Below are 22933 nucleotides of genomic sequence, written 5' to 3'. Positions count from 1 at the left end.
GGGAGTGTCAGAGACAGTGCGATTGGCACAGGACAGAGCGGAGTTTAGGGCTGTTGTACATAGGGTCGCTATGAGTCGCAGGCGACTCGACAGCACATAACAACAACAGATGCTCTGCTGGAGAAGGAGGGGCATTCTCCTGTGCCAGTTGAATCTGATTCAACGGCACACAACAGTAACAACAGCTATATTCATTTATGAGGAGGAGGGGTATTGTACAACAATGAAAGAATTTTTTTTCTAAGAGAAGAGCACACTGGGGGCTGTGGTGGGTAGGGAGGAAAATGTGCAACAATGAATGAATGATAATCCAAGTTCTGATAAATTTCCATTAAAATTTCAATTAAAATGAAAATTAAAAAGGTGTATGTGTTAATAGCACAGCAGTACTCAACATGAAGAATTTGTTCTTTAGTTGCTTCAGCTTAAGACATGACGAGCAAAACCACTATGAGATATCATCTCACCCTCGTAAGAATAGCAAAATTTAGGAGGAGCTCTGGTGGCCTAGTGGCAAGAAGCTGCACTGTAATCCCAGAGGCACACGGTTCAAATCCACCAGATGCTCTGCCGGGAAAGGAAGGACAATCTCCTCCTGTACCAGTCAGATCCGATTTGACGGTACACACACACACAATTATAAAATAAAGAAAAAAAAAGAATAGCAAAATTTAACACAACAGCAAGCAAGAAATGCTGGCAAGGTTGTGGAGAAACTGGAACGCTTATTCACTGTTGGTGGAGGTGTAAGATGGTGCAACCACTGCTTTCTCAAAAAGTTACAAGTAGAGATACCATTGGACCTGGCAATTACACTACTGGGAATATACCCCAAAGAGACCCTACCTGCCACCCAAGCAGATATATGCACACCCATATTTATCGCTGCTTTGGTCACAATAACAAGGAGTTGGAAACAACCTAAGTGCCCATCAACAAGCGAATGGATAGAGAAGCTGTGGTATATTCACACAATGGAGTACTGTGCTGCATTGAAAAACAAGGAACTCATGCAATATTACTTAAAATCGTTGACCCTGGAGGACATTATGCTCAGTGAAATATCTCAGTCACTAAAGGACAAATACTGCATGGTGCCACTGTTGTAAACAGGACTGATGTCGGGGTTGGGGAGAAACTGAGAAAGATGGGTTAAAGAGTGTATATTACATTGAAACAGATGAGGGAGAAAACGGTTTAAAAGGGATATGTGATTAGGTATTATTGTCATGACAGGCGTCCAGAATGGAGTGGAGTGGACCTGGGGGGAGGGATTGTATAACAATGAAAGAATTTTTCTTTTACTTTTCAAAGAGAAGAATGAATTGCGGGGAGAGGTGGGCAGGGAGAAAAGTATAACAATCAATGAATGGAGATCCTCAGTCTCTATACTTTCATTAAAATAAATAACAATAAAAAATTTTAAAAAAAGAATATGAGTGAGTTCAGGCCTTTTATTTTCAGACTCCAGTTCTTTGCTTTACACTTCATTATAGTACTTTGCTTGTCATCCCGTGCTGCCCTTTGAAATCTTTTATTCAGCTCCTTCTTGATGTCTTCCCTTTGAGCAGTCAGTATTCAGAGTCTCTGCTCACATCCATTTTGGTCTTTTTCCTCCTCCTTTGTAATGACCTTTTGCAATTTTCATAAGTGGTATTGTTGATATCTTCCCACAGCTCATCTAGTCTTCATTCATTAGTGTTCAAGGCCTCAGACCTGTTCCTGAGTTGGTTTTTAAATTCAAGGGGGGTAGACTGAAGATCAAATTCTGATTTCTTATGGATACAATTTCACCTTCTTTAGCTTTTAATTTGCTAAATTCCATTTCTTATTTATTAATTTATAACTCCCGAAACTTTTGCTGTTTATTTGATTCTGGCTTATGGCAACCTTGTATGACATGGTAAAACCATAGAGTATCTAAAGTTACAATCTCTGCAGTGCTAGACTGCCACGTCTTTGTCCCATAGACTAGCGACTGCTTAACCACCATGCCACCAGGGCTGCTTCTAACATTCCTATTAGCTAGGTGTCAGTACTCTTCTCATTTCACAAATTAAGAATCAGTTTAGGATGATAAAGTAGTTAGCTCTGACTGCAGGGGTTCATGTTGGTTGTTTTTTGTTGTTATAATTCAAAGCTGTTAATTTATGTTGATATTGTCTTAGTCTTTTGTAGCTTTGTTTTTTAGGTCTCTTTCACATATATCCCAATAGTTTTTAATAGAAATTTTTTTCCACAAATGCCTAGTAAGAGATAATTTATGGGTACACATTCTATAACCCTCTACTCAACTTTTGCTGATAATCTTTCTCATTCACCAGTTTTAGAACAGCTTCCAACTTACCATAAATCTCTCTCACGCTGCTGCTCAGTTCTATTAGAAACCCAAACAGTTTACTAAACTTTGAAATTTGAACAACCTATAACTTTGAAAATTAGTTCAGATTTTACATAAATCCTATTTGGCTTCCAATTATAAAAAGCTTTCCTTTTGATCTGTATCAAGATGCTTTGTTATTGATTATGTATAAAGATTGTAAATTTCCCCTGAATGAATATACAGTTCAAACATGTAGACCAAGATGAGGTTTATTTCTAAATCTTTGTATTATTTCTGAAATCTCCAGGCAATTAGATATTAGTGGTAATGTAACACTTTTATTATTTGTGTTTTATTTTATTAAATTGATAAAGATGCAGTTTTTCTTTTACCAGTTACTGGTATTTTAGGATTGCTGCATATTATTTTGAACAGCTGGTTTTCTTCATTGGATGATTTTATTTCCTTTAATCATTTAAAGATCTTACTATTAGTTATTGTCATATTATTTTATTAATACAATTTTGTTTGTACATTACTCTATTTGGTTGAAGATAAGAACCCCTTTGGTTTTTAAAGACCTTTAAAAGACAAAAATAGAGAAAATAGTAAATTTTTATATATATATATATTTTTTCTTTTTTGTCTGTTTTAGGATGGCTACCATAGAGTAGTTAATATTGTGCCAAAGAAACCACCACCACTACTAGACAGACCTGGTGAAGGAAACGGCAATAGATATTACAGTCATGTTGATTACCGAGAATATGACGAGGGCCGCAGTTTGTCTCATGATCGAAGAAGTGGTCCATCTAACAGAGGAGTATGTAAATTTTCCCCATGTACTTAACTGTTCTTTTCTATAAGTTTAAAATTCACGTAATATAAAATTTATGTGGTTAGCCGTGGAGGCAGTTGAATAATTGCTTTCTGCTTGATGTTCTGGTAAATTGGCTTGAGCTTTCAAATGGGTACTGGTTGTCAAGAATCCTGGGATTCTGGACATAGTGAATAAACATTCGGGATAACTCTAGCTTTATCCTAATGACATTAATTCCAATTAACCTACCTTTTTCATTTCCTAAATTGGCAGGAATTTATAGAACTTGATAAAAATAATCTGTTTTCTTGGTGAACTTGTGAATAAATTATAAGTAAACTGTTATCATCTCCTACCAAATGTGCCCATTTATAGTTAATTACTTTTTACATTTTGATGAAATGCTGTTCAATTTACTTGCATTTATTCTCATTTTTATTGTAGTTAATCATTAAAGTCTACAAACAGGTTAGAAAGTACAAAAAACAATGTAAGCCATTTTAGAAATATTAGCTGCTATTATTGCTATAGTAAATTGTTTTTCTTTATCATCATTACTTATCTAGAACTATATATTTAATGTTCTGGGGCAATCAATCACTGGATATGATTGAAACAGACGTAGTCTAGCTGACATGTTAGCAGCATTGCTCTTTCCTTACTACATGTTATTGTAATTATCAACATGTACTTAAACATGGTTCATAATTCAATTTTACCTCATATTGACCCATTCTTTACATTGGAAGATATGGAAGTATGAGGATTTGCTCAGGAGTGTGTATGTTTTTGTTACACTTTTATCTACACTTTGGTAACCTTTGACACACTAGGAAGGAGGATTTGCCATCCCCTTCCAAAATAACAGGCCTTTGAAAACCCTTTGTACAATTAGAGTAGACTAGTAGATATGGCATCTGACACTGAGACCTCAAATGTGGAAACACAAAGGAGGAGGAATAGTTGTAAGTAAACACTAGTGATTGGAATGTGGAATGTGAGAAGCATAAATGTAGGAATATTGGACTTTGTTAAGAAAGAAATGCAATGCATAAATACTGACATACTAGGTATTGGCAAAATGAGATGGATTGACATGGGCATTTTGAATCAGACAATCATGATCTACTATGCTGGAGATGAAAAATTGAGGAAAAATGGGGTTGCTTTCATAGTTAAAAAAGTAATTTCTAGGTCCACCCTAAAACAGAAATGTTGTGAGTGACAAGTACACGTACAAGGACGCCCAGTGAATACTATTATTATTCAAATATATGCACCAACAATTAGAGCCAAAGAAGAGGAAATAGAAGACTTCTACCAACTTTTGTAATCAGAAATTGATCAAACATGCAATCAAGATACATACAAATATAAGAAAAGGAAGAAAAAAGATACATTAATAATAATGGGTGACTTGAATGTAAAAGTTGGAAACAGAAGGATCAGTAGTTGGAAAACATGGAGGTGGTGACAAATAATAACTGGAAACAGAATGATAGAATTCTGTATACTCAATGACTATTCATTGCAAACACTTACTATAAGAAACATACACACACACTATACACATGAATTTCACCTGATGGTATGCAGAGGAATATGATTGACTATAGCTGTGGGAAGAATTGGTGAAGAAACTTGATACCATCTGTGAATACTAGGCCAGGTGCTGATTGTGGAACAGAACTCCCAATTACTTATATGCAAGTTCAGGGTGAAGCTAAAGAAAGTTAAATCAAATTCAAAGGAACCAAGATTTGTGAGTGAGTCTGTCCCACTTGAATTTCAAAACTATCTCGGGAACAGATTTGAGACTTTGAACACTAATAAATGAAGATCAGATTAGCTGTGGGAGGATATCTAGAGTATCATCTGTGAAGAATGTAAAAAGTTATTAGAAAGACATTGGAGGAAGAAAAGACCATGAGACTCTTAATATTGCACTAGAACACCAAGCCAAAGCAAAGGGAAGAAATTAAGGAGCTGGACAGAACTTTTCAAAGAGCAATGAGGGAAGACAAGCAAAGCGTTAAAATGAAATGTGCTAAGAGCTGTAGACGAAAAATTAAAAGGGCCAAACTCATTCAGCATGTCTTTCTTTAAAATTAGTTTTAATGAAAGTTTACAGAGACTTAGGGTTTCAAGTCATTCATTGTTGTTTTTTTCTCCCTGCCCTCACACTTCTTGAAAAGAAAAAGTCTTTGTTATGCAATCCCTCCTTCCACATCTACTCCACTGTGCAGCCTTCATTCTGGACTTCTCACTCAGCATTTCTTAAGCTGACAAAAACTGAAGAATAAATTCAAGTCTTGACTTGTAATACTTGAGGATGCGTTGGGCAGAATATTAAATGATCCAGGAAGCATTAAAAGAATTTGGTAGGAGTCTACAGAGTCCCTGTACCAAAAAGAATTGGCGGACACAGAACAATTTCATGAAACAACGTATGAGCAAGAGCCTGTGGTGAGGAAGGAGGAAATTCAAGCTGCTCTGAGAGAATTTGGCAGAAAACAAGGCCCCAAGGAATTGATGGCATACCTAACTGACATATTTCAACAAACAAATGCTGCCCTGAATGCGCTCATCAAGTTGTGCCAAGAAATCTGGAGGATGGCCACCTGGCCAACTGTCTAGAAGAGATCCATATTTTTTTCACATTCCAAAGAAAGGTGACTTGACAGAATGTAGAAATTATTGAACAGTGTCATTAATATCACATACAAGCAACATTCTGCTGAAAATGATCCAAAAAATGACTGGAACAACACATCAGCAGAGAACGGCCAGATGTGCAGCCTGGGTTTAGAAGAGGCCGTGTCACTAGGTATGTTATAGCTAATGTTAGGTGGATCTTAGCTGAAAGCAGAGAGTACCAGCAGAATGTATATCTGTGTTTCATTGACTATGCAAAGGCATTTGACTGTGTGGATAGCAACAAACTGTAGCTGAATGAGAAAGTGTGGGAATCCGAGAATACTAGATTTTGCTTATGTGAAACCCATACTTGGACTGGGAAGCAGTCATAAGAACAGAACAAGGAAACACTACATGGTTAAAATCCAGAAGGGTGTCTGCCAGGGATGTGTCTTATCTCCATACATTTTCAATCTGTTTGTGGAACAGATCATCCAGGAGGTTGGGCTCTATGAGGAGGAGTGTGGCATTAGGATTGAAGAAAACTCATCTACCAACAATTTGTGCTATGCAGATGACACAACTTTGCTTGCTGAAACTGAGGAAGACCTGAAGCACTTGCTGCAGTAGGTCAAGGACTGTAGCCTTCAATATGAATTGAAGCTCAAAATCAAGAAAACAAAGATTCTAACCACTTGGCAGATTAACAGCATTATTATAGATGGTGAACAGATTGTTAACAGCTTTGCTTTGATTGGCTCCACAAACAACATTCTTGGTTCCAGCAGCCAGGAAATCAAAAGACAAATTGCATTGGGAAAATCTGCTGTCTTGGATTTCTCCAGAGTACTGTAGAGCAACAATGTCAGTCTAGAGACTAAGGTGAGCCTCATCCTGGCAGTGATCTTTGCAATTACGTGCTAAGAAAGCTAGACACTAAGGTTGATAGAAGAAGAATTGATGCTTTTGAATTTTGGTGCTGGAGAATAATTTTGACTATACCATAGACTGCTAAGAGAACAAACTGGCTCGTCCTGTAGAGGGTGAAACCAGGCTGCTCCTTGGAGGCAAGGATTCTGAAGCTTCGTCTGGTATACTTTGGGCGTGTTGCAAGGAAATCCCAGTCCTTGGAGAGGGACATTATGATTGGGAGTGACAGCGCAAGAAAGGAAAATCCTTGATGAGGTAAATAGACTCAGTGTCTGGAATAATGAGGGTAGGTGTGTCAGAGAGAATAAGGTTGGCTCAGGGTAGATCAGTGTTCAGAGCTGTTGTATATAAGGTCACTGAGTTACAGGCGACTTGATGGCACATAACCATAGCAACAATAGTAACCTTTGACAGTTTAAAAGTGTAGTGGATTTTGTTGGTCTTTTTCCCCCTCCACCTAAAGTGTGAAGTATTAAAACTTTCTCACTCCTCATAGAATGTATTTTTATTTTGTTCAATTTAAAATCTTACGTTGTTCCTTTAAGAAGAGGAAGAAGTGTTACAAAAGTAAATATTATGCATTATCTCTATTCTAGAAAATATTGCATTTTGCCACTAAAGCCATTCTTTGTTAGATTAAGGAAAAATCCCACCCTTTTAGCCTTTGCGCTAATAGGAACTATCCGTCTTATCAAAACCCTAAACCTATTTCATGTAGACAAGGAATTTTGAGTTCATTGGACTAAGTTATATATGAATCTACCTAAGCATAATTTTTTCCCCTGAATGCTTATAGTGTAACTGTGCCTCAGTAGTCTTTTCTTTTGTTTTTTCAAGCGTTATTTATCTTAAGACTTTATGTGATGTTTGTCTAACTTCTCTTAAATATGTAATGCTTAGGATGCTTGTTAAACAATAAGCATGTTTGTTAGACAAACATCACAAAAAATCTCAAAATAAGTAAAACTTGGACCAACAAAACAAATGATTGATGAGGCAGTTATGCTGTAATCGTTTAGGGGGAAAAAGTTAAGCTTATATTGATTCACATATAAATTGATTTTACTTACGTATGTTATTATTGATGTCTTCCATCATTTCCTCTCTTGACTCACATAGTTTTAGAATAGGAAATCATATAGATCTCTCCCAGTCTGTTGGCCAGGTGGTTGTCTTCCAAGTTATGTAGCATAGGCTGGTAGGCATGTCCAGGGCTGCATCTGTTCAAATAAATCGATATTATGTCAGTTATTGGGCCTCATTTTGATGTCTTCAGTGCAGCATGAACATCTTCCTTTGTTAATGTTGGTTCTTGATCATATGCTACTTCCTGAAATGATTCAGCGTGGACTGGTTTTGGTTTGGTTTTTTTTTTTTTTTACAATAACTGTATTTCTTCCATCTTCTTTTGACACTTCCTGCATTGTTATTCAGTGTGCTATTAAAATCCTTTGGTGTTGCAACCTAAGGCTTATATTTTTTTTCTTCAGTTCTTTCAGCTTAAGAAATGCTTAGTGTTCTTGCCTTTAGGTTTTCTAACTATCTCCTTTTAATTGTTTTTAGACAAACATTTTTTCTAAGTGGTATAGCACTGGTCTGACCATTTGCTGTACAGAGGTTAACTTGTGGTTGCTGTGAAGCTGAACACTGTGACACTGATGTGTCAAATGTGATAATGGTTACCCATGGTGGACAGTCTGGTGGAGCTCCATGATTAAAATAAGCTTGACTGCTAAGAGAACAAACAGATTCATCCTGGAGAGGTTTAAACCAGGCTGCTCCTTGTAGGCAAGGATTCTGAAGCTTTGCGTGACATACTTTAGACAATGTGCAAAGAAGGACCAGTCCTTGGAGAGGGACATTATGCTTGGGAGGATGGAGGGGCAGTGCAGGAGAGGAAGATCCTCGATGAGATGGATTGAGTCAGTGACTGGTGTAAAAGCGATAGGTGTGTAAGAGACAGTAAGATTGGTACAGGATAGAGCAGGCCTTAGGGCTGTTGTAAATAGGGTCTCTATGAGCCACAGGCAAATCAACGGCACATAACAACAATACTAACATTTTTTTCCCCAACAACACAGTCTTACAAAATGTATTTAAAATTTATAAGGTCCTTCAAATATTCAAAGTCCTTTGCAAAGTATAGAACAAAGAATACATGAAGCTCAGTTAGATCACATGGATTTTAAAAAAACCTTTACTATTCTTCATTATTCTTTACGGTTTCCCACTGGACTATTATATCAAAACAAAATCATAGAATGGTTATTTTGGGGAAGTAAATATAATAAAAAATTAGGTACCTATATTGAAAAAAAAATGTGATCTTATCATTAAAGATTGACTAAGACTGTGTCTGTTAATGGCTGTTGATCTAGGCAAAATTATAGTGTATTCACAGCTTCAGAGAAAATTATTTATGGAAAATATTAGTGTTGGAAGGAGGCTTTTATGAGCTATATAGGAAAGATCTTAATTCTTACCCTTTAGTTAAACAGTTACAACTTATAAAAGGAACCAGTTGGATATTGGTGAAGTAGAAACTTCACCTTTGTATGCAGATGCATTTTATACAGATGCAAATAATATGGGTTGTGCAGGTTATACCAATAGCAAGGATAATAAAGTAGTTAAAACTAATTTAACTTCTGTTCAATAGGCTGAACTGTATACTATTACTATGTTATTGCAAGGCAAAAATTTTTCTTTGAATACAGCTACTGACTCACAATATGGTGAATTTACGGTAAGAAATATAGAAACAGTATATATTCCTTCTCAAGATACTAATATTCATATGTTATTTACAATATTAAATATTTACAATATTTAATCCATCAATGAGAATCTCCTATAAATATCACTCATATTTGAGCTCATTCTGGCTTTCCAGGACCAGTGTCTCAATTAAATGATAAAACAGATCAATTATTAGTAGGAAATTTTAAAGTTAGTGAAGATTTTCATCTTCATACTTATTTAAAAGTTAATGGAATGATGAAAAAATTTGGAATTACTCGGCAACAAGCTTGAGAGATTATACAGAGATGTCCTTAGTGTGTACCACCTTGTGAAAAGGGAGTCAGTCTTAGGAGCGACAGATAAAATGTACTAGGACAAATGGATGTTCCTCATATTCAACCATTTGGGAAATTACAATATGTACATTATACTATTGATACTTGCTCAGGCTTTCAAAGATCAGAGTATGTAAGTCAACAATTAATTGAAATTTTTAATGTGATGTGTCACCCATCAAGTATTAACAGTTTTGTAATGCTCTTGCTTGTAATTCTAAGGAAATACAAGAGTTTTTTTCAAAAATGAAATATTAAACATACTGCTGGTGTTCCTTCTGGAGAGAGGATGAAAGGCACCCAAGCATCTAGGACTCTTCTTTAGAGGGTCGCTATGAGTCCCCTGCGACTCGATGGCATTTAACAACAACAACAAGTGGTGTTCCTTATAGTACCTGAGGACAAGCTATTGTAGAAAGGGCTAATTAGATTTTACAGATTATGTTAGACAGGCAAAAGGGGGGAGGTTGGATAGGACAAATAACATTTCCTTGAACTATTTTACACAAAACCCTATTTAATTTTTTTAAATGCCAATAAGAAAGATTCTCACTTCTGGGCCAATTGGCAGCATTATGGTAGATGGTGAAGAGATTGAGATTGTTAACCGTTTTAGTTTGCTTAACTCCACAATCAGTACTCTTGGTTTCAGCAGCCAGGAAATCAAAAGATGAAATCATTGAGAAAGTCTACTGTCAGAGACTTCTCCAAAGTATTGAAGAGCAACGATGTCAGTCTGTAGATTAAGGTGTGCCTTATTCAGGCCATAGTCTTTGCAGTTACTTGCTATGCATCAGAAAGCTGGATAATGACTAGGGATGATAGAAGGAGAATTGATATCTTTGAGCTATGGTGCAGGAGAACAGTATTGAATATACCATGGATTAATAAGAGAACAAACAGGTTCGTCCTAGAGAGAGTGATAATTTAAGTATTTTAATGGCGACCAATAATAATTTGTGTTACTCAGTTTACCATTTTAATTGGTAAAAGAAAATTATTCACTGTTTATTTTTCCTTTTTCATGCCTTTGAAGTTCAGAGAAATTTAGAAAAGTGTATTTTGTACTCATATTATTTTGGTTTAAAGGCTAGTTTCCATTAATCCTATTAGATGTATATTACTTGGCCAAAATAACTAAATAAACCTTTTTTCTATTCCAGGATGAATCTGGTTATAGATGGCCACGGGATGACCATACTGGAAGTCGACAGTCTGAATACAGGTAAAAAAAGATAAAAACTGCTTTGATACTTGAGTCACAATGGTGTCTGCTCTTGAAATATAAATATTGTATTGTTGTTTTTAGATGCCATTGAATCGCCTATGACTCATAGTGACACTATGAACAGTAGATGTAAAACCTTGCCCTATCCTGTACTATCCTCTCCATTCCTGATATGCTTCAGCGACTGTGTCAGTCACTGTGACAATCCATTTTGCTGAAGGTCATCTCTTGCTCTGACCCTCCACATTTCCTGGCAGGATGTCCTTTTCTGAGGACTAGCCCCTCTTGAGAAGATGCCCAAAGTTAAATGAGATGTTTCTTGTTTCTGAGGAGCAGCCTGACTGCACTTCCTGCAAGACAGATTGGCTTATTCTTTTGACATTCGGTGGGATATTCAGTACTCAACTCTTAACACCAGAATTTAAAGGCATTGGTCATTATTATGCCATGGCTATTCATTGTCCATCTTTGAGATGCACAGGACAGTAATGAGAAGACCATGAATATTGTATTGGAAATCTTAGCAATAATAATAAGTTAAGAGAAGGAAATAAGAGGTATCCAGATTGGGAAAGAGCAGGTTAAATTACTTCTATATGTAGTTGATATGATAGTATACTTAGAAAACCCTAAAACTCAGTGAGAAAACTACTGGACATTGTCGACCAATTCAGCAAAGAGGCAGGATACAAGATCAACATTAAAAAAAAATCAATTGGATTTCTTTACAGTGACAAAGAGAATACAGAACTGGAGCTAAGAATTACAATACCCATCACAATAGCTAACCATAGGATTAAATAGTTGGGGGTAAATCTAACTAGAAAACACAAAAGACCTATTAAAGAAAATTATAAAACCTTACTACAAGAAACAAACAAAGATGGGGTGGGGGGTGGGGGAAAGACCTGGAGAAATGGAAGAAAATACCATGCTCATAGATAGGAAGACTTAATATTGTGAAAATGACAGTACTACCAAAGGCAATATGCAAGTTCAATGCAATCTCAAAACAAAGATCAATTCCATTCCTCAACAAGATGAAAAAGGCAATTTCCAATTTTACCTGGAATAGAAAGAGATACCAGATAAGCAAAGTGCGCCTTAAAAAGAGAAACAAGGTAGGAGACAACTCACTCCCTGATCTCAGATCTTACTACACAGCTATGATGGTCACAACAGCATGGTACTAGTACTGTGATAGACACATAGGTGAATGGAATAGAATAGAGAACCCAGAATTCAGCTCATCTACCTATAGTCAGTCGATTTTTGACAAAAAGGTGAAAGCTAATTAGTGGGGAAACAAAAGCCACTTTGATAAATGGTGTTGGCAAAATTGGAAAACTATCTGTAGAAAACTCAAGAAAGACCCACACCTCACACTATACACAAAAACCAATTCAAAAGTGGATCAAGGACCTAGGAGTAAAACCAAGGACTATAAACATCATCAGAGAACTCTAGAAGCCCTAATCCACAACATGAATTCCAAGCATCCTGAAAAACCAGCAGCTAGGAGAGAATAGAATAGATGAATGGGATCTTTCAGGAATCAAATCCAAATTCACATCAAAAAACTTCTCCAACCAGGTAAAAAAGGAAAGCCACAGACTAGGAAAAATATTTGTGTTTTTTAGTTAGATTTACCCCCAAGTAACAGTAGCAAAGTTCAACAGAGCAGCAAACGTCAGATGCTGGCGAGGTTGTGGAGAAATTGGAATTGATAGTGGGAGTGTAAGATGGAGCAATATGGAAGGTAGTATGGTGCTTTCTCAAAAATTTGGAAATAGAAATACCATTTGGCCAAGCAATTCCAGTACTGGGATTATACCCTGAAGAAACCAGAACTGCCACCTATATTTATTCCTGTTGTTCACAGTAGTTAGGAAATGGAAGCAACCCACATGCCCCTCAACAAATGAATGGATAGAGAACCTGTAGTATATTCATGCAATGTAATAATGTGCAGCAATGAAAACAAGGAACTCATAAAATATATAAAATGGGTGACCCTGGATGACATTATGCTGAGTAAAATATCTCAGTCACAAAAGGACAAATATTGCATAGTGTCACTGCTATTAAATAGGACTGACATCAGGGATTGGAGGAAACTAAGAGAACCCTGCATTAGAACAGATGAGGGAAAGAATTGTTTAAAAGGAATATATTATTAGGCATTATTTGCACGATAGTAATCCAGGATAAGGATGAAATTGTGCAATAGTGAAGAAATTTTTTAAAGAGAAAAGCAAACTGAACTGGGGCTAGGGAGGAAAATGTACAACAATGAATTAATGGAAATACAAGTTTTCTGTAAACTTTTGTTAAAAATCACAATAAAGAATTATAAAACAAATTTTGAAACAAGGAACAAAAGAAAACGTGTAGTACATAGCCCCTCGTATATGAATTTATGGATAATAGAAGTTCCTTTTTTTCAAACAAATTTATCCCATAGTTACTATAGTCATTATAACTCTAGTGTTAATTTATCTTACCTGAAATATTTCTAAAGAAGTCATGAAGTGTGTGCCACATCCCTTTGTTTTATTAATGTCTTCTGAATTCCTGACAATTGAAAGTACTGGTTATAAAGTTACTGTCTCTTCTGTTGCTTGGTATACTACTAGTATTAAAATATAACACAGAAAAAAGTGACTACTGTTTGCACTGGAGTGCAGAGAGGCCAAAGCAGAGGGAAGAATTCAAGATACTAAAGAGTTGAATAGAAGATTTCAAAAGGCAGCATGGGTAAAATATTACACTGAAATGTGTAAGGAGTTGGAGTCAGAAAATCAAAAGGGCCTAACTCACTCAGCATTTCTTAAGCTCAAGGAAATGAAGAACAAATTCAAACCTCGAGTTGCTATAATCAGGGAGGCTTTAGGCAGAATATTAAATGATCCAGGAAGTATTAAAAGAAGATGAAAGAATATACTGAGTCACTGTATCGAAAGGAATTGGCAGACACAGAAGAATTTCATGAAACAAAATATGAGCAAGAGTCTGTGGTGATGAAGGAAGAAGTTCAAGCTGCTTTGAAGGAAATAGCAAAAAATAAGGCCCCAGGAATAGATGGTATACCAGTTGACATATTTCAGCTAACAGATGCTGCCATGGACGTGCTCACCAAGTTGTGCCACGAAATCTGGAGAACAACCACCTGGCCAGCTGACTGGAAGAGATCTATATTTGTTCCCATCCCAAAGAATGGTGACCCAACAGAGTGTGGAAACTATAGAACAATATCATTGATTTCACGTGCAAGCAAAATTCTACTGAAGATTATCCAAAAACTACTGGAACAGCACATCAGCAGAGAACTGCCAGAAGTCCAGGCTGGGTTTAGAAGGGGTCGTGGTACTAGGGATATTGTAGCTAATGTTAGATGGATCTTAGCTGAAAGTAGGGAGTACCAGAGGAATGTCTGTCTGTGTTTTATTGACTATGCAAAGGCGTTTGACTGTGTGGATCATAACAAACTGTGGCTGACTCTCAGAAGAATGGGAATCCCAGAACACTTGATCGTGCTAATGAGAAACCTATACTTGGACCAAGAGGCAGTCATCAGAAGAGAGCAGGGAAACACTGCATGGTTCAAAATTGGAGCAGGCTTACGTCAGGGATGTGTCCTGTCTTCATACCTTTTCAAACCATATGCAGAACAGATTATCTGGGAGGCTGGGCTCTATGAGGAGAAATGTGGGGTCAAGATTGGTGGAAGATCTGTCAACAATCTGCGATATGCAATGACACAGCCCTGCTTTCTGAAACTGAGGAGGACCTGAAGCACTTGCTGCAGAGGGTCAAGGACTGCAGCCTCCAGTATGGATTGAGGCTCAATGTCAAGAAGATAAAGATTCTCACCACTGGGCCATTTGGCAGCATCAGGATGGATGGTGAAGAGATTGAGATTGTTCACAGCTTCAGTTTGCTTGGCTCCACAGTCAACACTCTCGGCACCAGCAGCCAGGAAATTAGAAGACGTATTGCCATGGGAATGTCTGCTGTTAGGGACCTCTCCAAAGTACTGAAGAGCCATGGTGTCTCTTTGGAGACTAAGGTCCGACTGATACAGGCCATGGTCTTTGCTATCATTTGTTATGCATCAGAGAGTTGGACAGTGACTAAGGAGGATAGAAGGAGAATTGATGCCTTTAAGCTGTGGTGCTGGAGAAGAGTATTAAGGGTACCACGGACTGCTAGGAAAACAAACAGATTCATCCTGGAAAGGGTCAAACCGGGTTGCTCCTTGGAGGCAAGGATTTTAAGGCTCTGTCTAACATACTTTGGACATGTTGCAAGGAGGGACAGGTCCTTGGAGAGGGACATCATGCTTGGTAGGGTGGAGGGATAGCGCAGAAGGGGAGGCCCCTTATGAGGTGGATTGATTCAGTGACTCGGGTAATCGGGATGGGTGTATTGGAGACGGTGCGATTGGCACAGGACAGAGCAGAATTTAGGGATGTTGTACATAGGGTCGCTATGAGTCACAAGCAACTCGATCGCACATAACAGCAACAACAACATTATGCCTGTAAAGAAGAATGGTAGAGGTCTGGGTTCCTATTAATCTTGATACTGGTAGGAACCTTCTGCGTTGCATATCTTAAAAGAAACTTTAAAAGGACTATTGGTAGATCCAAAAGATTTTTATCTGCAATTACTCTAATTACTGCTACTGTTGAAGTGTATTTAACAGAATCCATATACTTCTCTAGCAGTAGAGCATGACTAATACTCCTCAAGCCTTGATTAAACTAATATTGATAAAGTAATTGTAAACTGCTTACAGGTTTTAGAGACTACTACAGTATGGCTTAGAGAAAAACAACAAGTCTTAATAACTTTAAACTGTTTGCATTATGATTGACAATGTGAATATATTACTCCTCTTTCTTACCACATTTCTCAATATACTTTAGAAAAAATTAAAAAACAATTACAAGGAGCTGTTTTTTTAGTTGTTATACTAGTTTATCTACAAAATTAAAATACATTGTTTTCCAGATCAGATTCTTCTAATTTCTCTCATCCCCCTATCAAATTGTGCAACCCCTTGATTAATCCCCCCTTCCTCCAGCACATCCTCATCCCTCTGCTTCCTCCCCCTTGTGAATCCTTATACTCATTCTCCAGTAATAGTTTTATACAGTATTTGTACTTGTGGGACTGAGTTAGTTCACTCACTACAATGCTATCCACATTATTGCAAGAACATCCAACCACAAACGAATGGATTGAGAAATTATGGTACATTCACAGAATGGAATACTATGCAGCATGCAGGAGCAATGATTGTGTACAAGGAGCTTTTAAAATAAATATAGAAAATCAGGTTACCTCCTTGGGCCAAAAATTGCAAATCCAAATGTAGACTGTTCAACCACAATTAAAGTCTTGGAAGATTTGCAAAATTCTTTTCAGTGCCTGAATCCTGCCACCTAAGTAATTGTAATAATATTGACATAAAATACGGGCTTTGGTTGATATAATGTGCCTTAGTTTGTCTGCTTCTAATTCTAATGACCTAAGGAACCATAACCACCCTGAAACACCTTCAGAAGAAGCCTAAAAAAAATTAAAAATTAAGAGTTTATCTAATCTAGCTAAAAGAATCCATAAAACAAAACCTAAAAGGCATCAATGTAGTGGTTAAGCTAACTAGATCAGAGATTGCTTGGATGGAGAGAATATAACCAGAAAACTATTAAAGAGAAAATTCTTTTTTAAAAAAAAAAAGTTTTTTTAAGTGTGTGTGTGTGTGTGTGTGTGTGTGTGTGTGTACAGTCAAATCAGATCCTACTGGTACAGAAGGAGTTTGTCTCTCCTTCTCCAGCAGAGCATCTGGTGAATTCAAACCCTGCACTCTGGGATTGCAGTGTAGCTTCTTGCCACTAGAGCTTGCCTAAAGAGAAAACTCTTGTAAGTGCACTTTGTCAAAGAAAATGGAAAACATTCCTAAATCAGCATGTTTACATAAAGTCAGCATGGTCTGCTTTGTGATTATGTGTGTACCTGATATCTCAGAGAAAAGAGTCCTTTGCTAACTAAAAAATTTAGATATGGTTGTAGTCTTGTAAACAGGAAGGATTTGCAGATAAGAAACAGTAAACATTTGGTGACCCTAGTCAACATATTTTCTGCTTGTAAAACAGCTGTGAGAATAGATAGGTTGGACACTCAACCAAGGGGAGGACTTCTCGCCTTACCTCTTGAATAACTAAAGTCATTCAGTCGCTTGGCACTTGCCTGCTGGTCAAGAAGTACAACATGTTAGCCGGCAGTGTGAAGAAGAGAGACCTGTCTACCATACATGTCTAGCTACCTCAGTGCACAGATAGTTCTGAACTATGTTGTGGTTTTACTGCCCTCTGGTGACAGGATTAGGAAACTGTAGTTCAGCAAGCCGTCTTTACTTTGCCTTTGGGTTTTCTCTTCTGTGTACTTAAACATACTGATCCATGGCTTGTTTGGTTTGGCACATTCTTTGGCTGGCTTTTCTAATAATTTATTCTTTTTATTGTTATCATCATGCTTCTTTATCTAGTTGCTTATTCTTCAGCAATTTCTTTATTTTGTAGTTATAACAACATTAAATTCTGTGGCCTTTGCTCTTTTCATTCTGTTTTCATCCATAACCATGGATTTCTGTATGGCTTATGTATAGGCAAATTTATATGCTTAGTTAAAAATTTTCTTCTGAAATTGATACCAGTATCTCACATTTACTACCAATATTTTGTTACGGAAATATCTCCAACATAATTGGCTCAAATTAAAATTTGGATCTCTTAACTCCAGTGCTTACTTCTGAAATGTACTCCCCTCCCCTTCCTTTTCAATAAGGTATCAGGCTAGAAATCTGGGAATCATTGGGCATTCCTCTTTTTACTCATTAGTCCCTTGGGTCTGTTTTCAACAGTATATTTTTATTTTAGGTATGTAATCTCCTCACCCCCATTCCATCTAAACTATATCTCTTTCTTACTTTGATTAAGAAAATTATTAGTTTTCCTGAATGCTTTCTTGAGGCATATTTTTTTTGTTTCTTTGTTTAAAGTCAGTCTCTTCTACTAGCCTGAGAGTTCAGGGAGATGGTATGGCCTATGCTCATTTGGTGTGATATCGGGTACCTAGCACCTCATACAGTTCCTCAAATCTGTTTATTGAAACAAGTTTTCTATCTGTTTTATATATGCTTTAACATAAATATCCACTCCAATTAATTATTTTGACTTTAGTTTGACTCTTAAAGTTCTAGTGACTGAACATTGATATTAGACTTTAATGATTTATTTCAGTATTATTGTTCTGTCAGAGTTCATTTGTCATCAATGAATTTTAGTAACTTCCTAATTTTTTGCCCAGCAAAACTAAATTTTATCAGTATCACTACTGTGTTTTGGGTATTCATTAGCTAATGTTCCAGTGATTCAATAAGCTTTAGAACATAAGCCTTTTTATGCATGGGGAATTGCTTTGAGGTGTGATGTTGGAGAAGAGCACTGAACATCCCATGGATGACCAAAAGAACAAAAAGATAATGACTTAGGGAGGATGCAGCCAAGTACTCTTTGGAGGCAAAGATGATGAGGCTTCTACTCACATACTTCAGGCATATTGCTGGGAGGGGGTGTTCCTTGGAGAGGGACACATGAGGCTTGGAAGGGTTAGACGGTCCATGAATAAGAGGAAGATCCTCAGCAAGGTGGATTGACACAGTGACAGTCACATTGGGCTCAACTGTGTCAGGAAGTGTGGAGATGGCGCAGAATAGGATGGGGTTCAGACCTGTTGTCATAGGGTCACTGTGAGTCATACTCGACTCAATGGCACCTGGCAACAAGAAGAAGAAAAAATGTCTTGCCATATATTTGAAGTTTTTAGGCAATTGGTTATTTGCTTAGTATGCTTCTTTCTGAAACTCAGTATCCTTTAATTTTAATATAGTAGCAGTTTGCTAATCTTCAATTAAAAACATTTCTTTTCTTTTATTGGGAAAAAACATATTGGGGGTACAAGGAGGTGAGGGTTAGGGGCAGAAGGGTGAGGATGGGCCAGGATGCAGTTGCAGAGCTGCACAGTTTGGTCGGTGGGGGGAGCAGGTGAAGGAAATGATGAGGGTCCAGTGGGGACCAGAGGCTACAGAGGAATGATAAGCATTTTCCAATAGTAATTAAACCAATTGTCTTATTGATTTGGATATTGGATGCCGACTCTCTGGCTTCTTCATGCTGAACAGGGGCATAGATGTAAAGGGAGGAAGGGAGGGCGCTTTATCTTCTTACTGGTGGTCTTGGGTTAAAGCTGCTTGCCTTCTTGCTCTGTTCGAAGATATTTTCCTGTCATTTTATCCCCTTTGGACTGCAAAGTGTTTTCCCAGGTGGGTCCAGTGGGGATGGCTGGTTGAACCCAGAGGCTCCATCCTCCTTTGCTTCCTTAGCTGTCACTTGTATTTCCTTTTTGTTACTGGCACTGGGTTCAGGGTCAATTCTGGAGTAAAACTCAGTGTTAAGGTTACCTATAGGAAAGGGAGTAAACGTAGAGAGAACAAACAAACTTGTGAGTTACAAATAGAAGGCTTTTGAGGGTGTTGCTTTCAGGTTTACTGGGGGGAAGGGTGGCAGAAGGTGGCCTAGGTAACATTCTCTGGATACCCTAGGCATTCTTTTTTCCCCCCTCCTTCCCCACCCAGGGGTCAGATGACACAATCTGGGGACTGAGGAGCTCACCCTGAGGGCTGCAACGGCTCGCACCGAGCTGGGGCCGAGGGCAGCCCATCCCAAGCAGGGGCAACACCCCCCAGGAGCTGGCTGGTATACTGCCTCTCCAATTGCCCCTACTCCAGTCTGGTCCCCTTGCCTGACTGAGGACTCTGTGGTCAGGGATAGTGTCTCCCATTCTAGCACTGCCACTTTTACACCCACCCCCTCCAATAAGTGGTCACACTATATTTTGAAGTAGGTGTCACTGCCCTCCCCCTTTATATATGATAAAGGGAACCTGAGAATTGTGAACAGACTCCCCCTGAGGTCTAACCATCTTTTGACAGAAGCATTCAACAGAACAAAATATGTGATGCATTTAGGATGTCGGTCCTCTTGGGCATGCTGTCACTGTTAAGGTCATCAGACTCACAGTGACTTTCAGCAATCCATTGCATAGGTAATCATCTTCTTTGGCCTGTCCAATGCATAGGTAATCGTCTTCTTTGACCTGTCCAAGGAAACCCAAACCTGCAGATGGCGGGCATGTATCCGATCCCCCACCTTGTACGCAGGCAGCCTGTGGGGCGTGTGCTCCCCCCTGCGCGGGCAGCCCCCCTCAGTGCAGGTGGCCGTTGGGGGCTTGTCCCCCCACCCCGCCGCATGGGCACTCAGCGGGTGCGTGGCCCCTCTTGTGTGGGCGGCCAGTGGGCGCCGGCTTCCCCCACTGCTGCCATCCTGGCTCCAAGAATTCTCTCCCAAACAAGTCCACCTTGCGGCAGTGTGGTGGCTTCACTGTACCAGTCTTGAGGAGGACCGGTGCCCAGCATCCATCCTGGGTGAGGGAACCCATTGGTTCCAGCAGTGGAAGCCTCATGGAGCTGCAACGGCTGTGTGGCGCAGCGCGGACTCTGTGGGAGGGGGTTGGGAGCCACGAGACTCACCCATTCCTCCTTGGGAATCCTTGAATTCCTGTTGTTGAGCCTTGATCTTCACTGAGGACCAGTCATCAACTGTTTAAGTGTTCAATTATCAATAAGCTGAAGTCTGTAAAAGGCCATAATGGCCCTGCTTTAAGTGGTTCACTGCTCCCACAGCTCACCACGCTGTCTCTGCCTCCGCCGCCATCTTGGATCTCAAAACATATTTTTATTACTGTAATTCCAGAGGTAGGTGGTTCAAATCCATCAGATGCTCTGCTGGAGAAGGCACAATAAAAAAAAAAAAATTAAAAAAGAATCAACAACAAAAAACCCCCATATATTTAATAGTTCTTGTCTTCATAATTTCTTTTAATAATTTTACTTTAAAGATTTACTTCATGTAAAGCTTTACTGTTACTGGCTTTGAGTCACCTCTGCCACGTGGCAGCTCTGTGATGTCAGAGTTGAGCTGCTCCATAGCATTTTCAGGTCTGACACCTTTCAGAAGCTGATCAGCAGTCCTTTTTATTAGGTGATGTGTCTGAGTGGGTTCACAACGCTAATTTTTTTACTAGCAGTTGAGCGCCATATATAGGTTGCAAGATATAATTCATTTATTTTTTCTTTAAAGGGATGTGAGAGATGGCTTTAGAAGAAAAAACTTCTACTCTTCCCATTATACAAGAGAACGGTCTCCTCATAAAAGGGACAGTGGTTTTTATAGAGAGTCATCTGTAGGACGAAAGGATTCTCCACACAGCAGGTCTGGCTCCAGTGTCAGCAGTAGAAGCTACTCTCCAGAAAGAAGCAAAACGTACTCCTTCCATCAGTCTCATCGTAGAAGTAAGTATTGATTAAGACTTTTCTTTCTCAGTCCCTGCTATTGAGAATAAACTGATTGAGATCCCTTTTAATTATTTTAAGGGATAATTTGAAAAATTACTTTTTATTTAACAAACATTTAAAGTCACATAAAAGTTGAAAGAATGTAAAAAGTATATTCTTTGTTTCTGGGCCAGTTGAAGTAAATTCATCCTTTGTGGTATCTCATCTCTAAATTTGTAATTCCATTTCAATCCTGTCTGAAAGTCAAATACTCCCTTACTTTCTTTCAGTGTCTGTTTCAGTCAAACCTCCTTAATCTTCTGTCACTAAGTGATCTAGAGTTATCTGATACAATCTTATTTTCATTATAAGGGTTTAAATGTAAGGTATAGCCTTGTGAAATTTGAACTCAATTTATCTTGGGCTCATTGTTTTCCAAGCTTCAACATTTTTTCGTGCTTTTCCTCCCCCACTTTGAAGTTCTAATGGGCACATAGATGGCATTCTGTGCATGTATATCATGTTATCCTGACAGGGTCGTTCATGATATGTTAAGGTAAATCATTAAACACTCTCTTTTCCAGATGAAGAATTTCTGAATTATCATTCTGGACTCTCTTGTTTCTAGTTGAACTCATTTAGAAAACATTACTTGATGCCTTCTATATATAAAGCAAATCTAACACTTTAGTTTACAAAGATGTCTCTAATACAAAGAACTATGTATTTCCATCCCAACTAGAATGGTTTATCTAACAGATTTGTCTGTATGTTAATGTTATCTGTTTTTATCTGTATAAGTGATGAGGGTAGGTGCATGCCCCTGAGGGTCTTGATGCCTGGACCTGCCAGGGATCTAGAGGCCTGGAACAGGAGTTTACAGGCAACAACGAGACAGCTGCAGCCTCATAAGGGTACTGCCTGCCGCAAGCAGAGGTCCACAGGCAATGAAAAAGGCAAAAAAAGACCTCTCCTAATGTCCTTGGGCCTCTGCTAAGAACCATTATTAAAGATCCAGCTGACCTGCTCTCTGTGCCAATACCCTCATACAGGCCTCCATCCTGCCCTGCTACAATGGACCTCAGCTATGGTCTGAAAAGGATGTCTTATTCTGTGACATTTTGTATGCCAATTTGTCTTTATGGCTTGCTTTTAGAGGTACAACACCTGTCAGTTCGATTATTGACTGATAATTTGCATGTTGCCAATTACTTTATATCTTAGATGTGTATACAAATCAGTAGTTGGAAAACATGGACTTGGTGACAGAAATGAAGCTGGAGATAGAATGATTGAATTTTGCACGATCAATGATTTATTCATTGCAAATACGTTTTTTAAGAGACATAAACGTAGATTATACACATGGATTTCACCTGATGGTATGCATAGGAATCAGATCGATTACATCTGTGGAAAAAATCGCTGGAGAAGCTCAATATCAGCTGTGAAAACT

At 38.2% G+C, this 22933-nt stretch overlaps 1 protein-coding gene and 1 pseudogene across 4 annotated transcripts in view; both read left to right on the top strand.

The window, feature by feature from the left end:
- Positions 1-2900, top strand: part of LOC102875120 — an 8100-nt pseudogene extending 5200 nt beyond the window's left edge.
- The window catches only part of PPHLN1 (periphilin 1), a 134150-nt gene that overhangs the window by 22768 nt on the left and 88449 nt on the right, over positions 1-22933 (top strand). For 2 of the 4 annotated variants that reach the window (XM_006888188.1, XM_006888187.1), the window contains exons 2-4: positions 2979-3146; positions 10951-11012; positions 21284-21495. In XM_006888188.1, the coding sequence (XP_006888250.1) occupies positions 2979-3146; positions 10951-11012; positions 21284-21495 (442 nt within the window). The remainder of the gene's footprint in view (positions 1-2978; positions 3147-10950; positions 11013-21283; positions 21496-22933) is intronic. The other 2 variants (XM_006888190.1, XM_006888189.1) reach the window with 1 other exon arrangement.

The sequence above is a fragment of the Elephantulus edwardii genome, unplaced genomic scaffold (assembly GCF_000299155.1).
Source record: "Elephantulus edwardii isolate Elephantulus edwardi_28Jun2011 unplaced genomic scaffold, EleEdw1.0 scaffold00065, whole genome shotgun sequence".
Classification (NCBI taxonomy): Eukaryota; Metazoa; Chordata; class Mammalia; order Macroscelidea; family Macroscelididae; genus Elephantulus; species Elephantulus edwardii.
The sequence above is the reverse complement of the archived record's forward strand: the minus strand, read 5'-3'. Positions and strand labels throughout refer to the sequence as shown.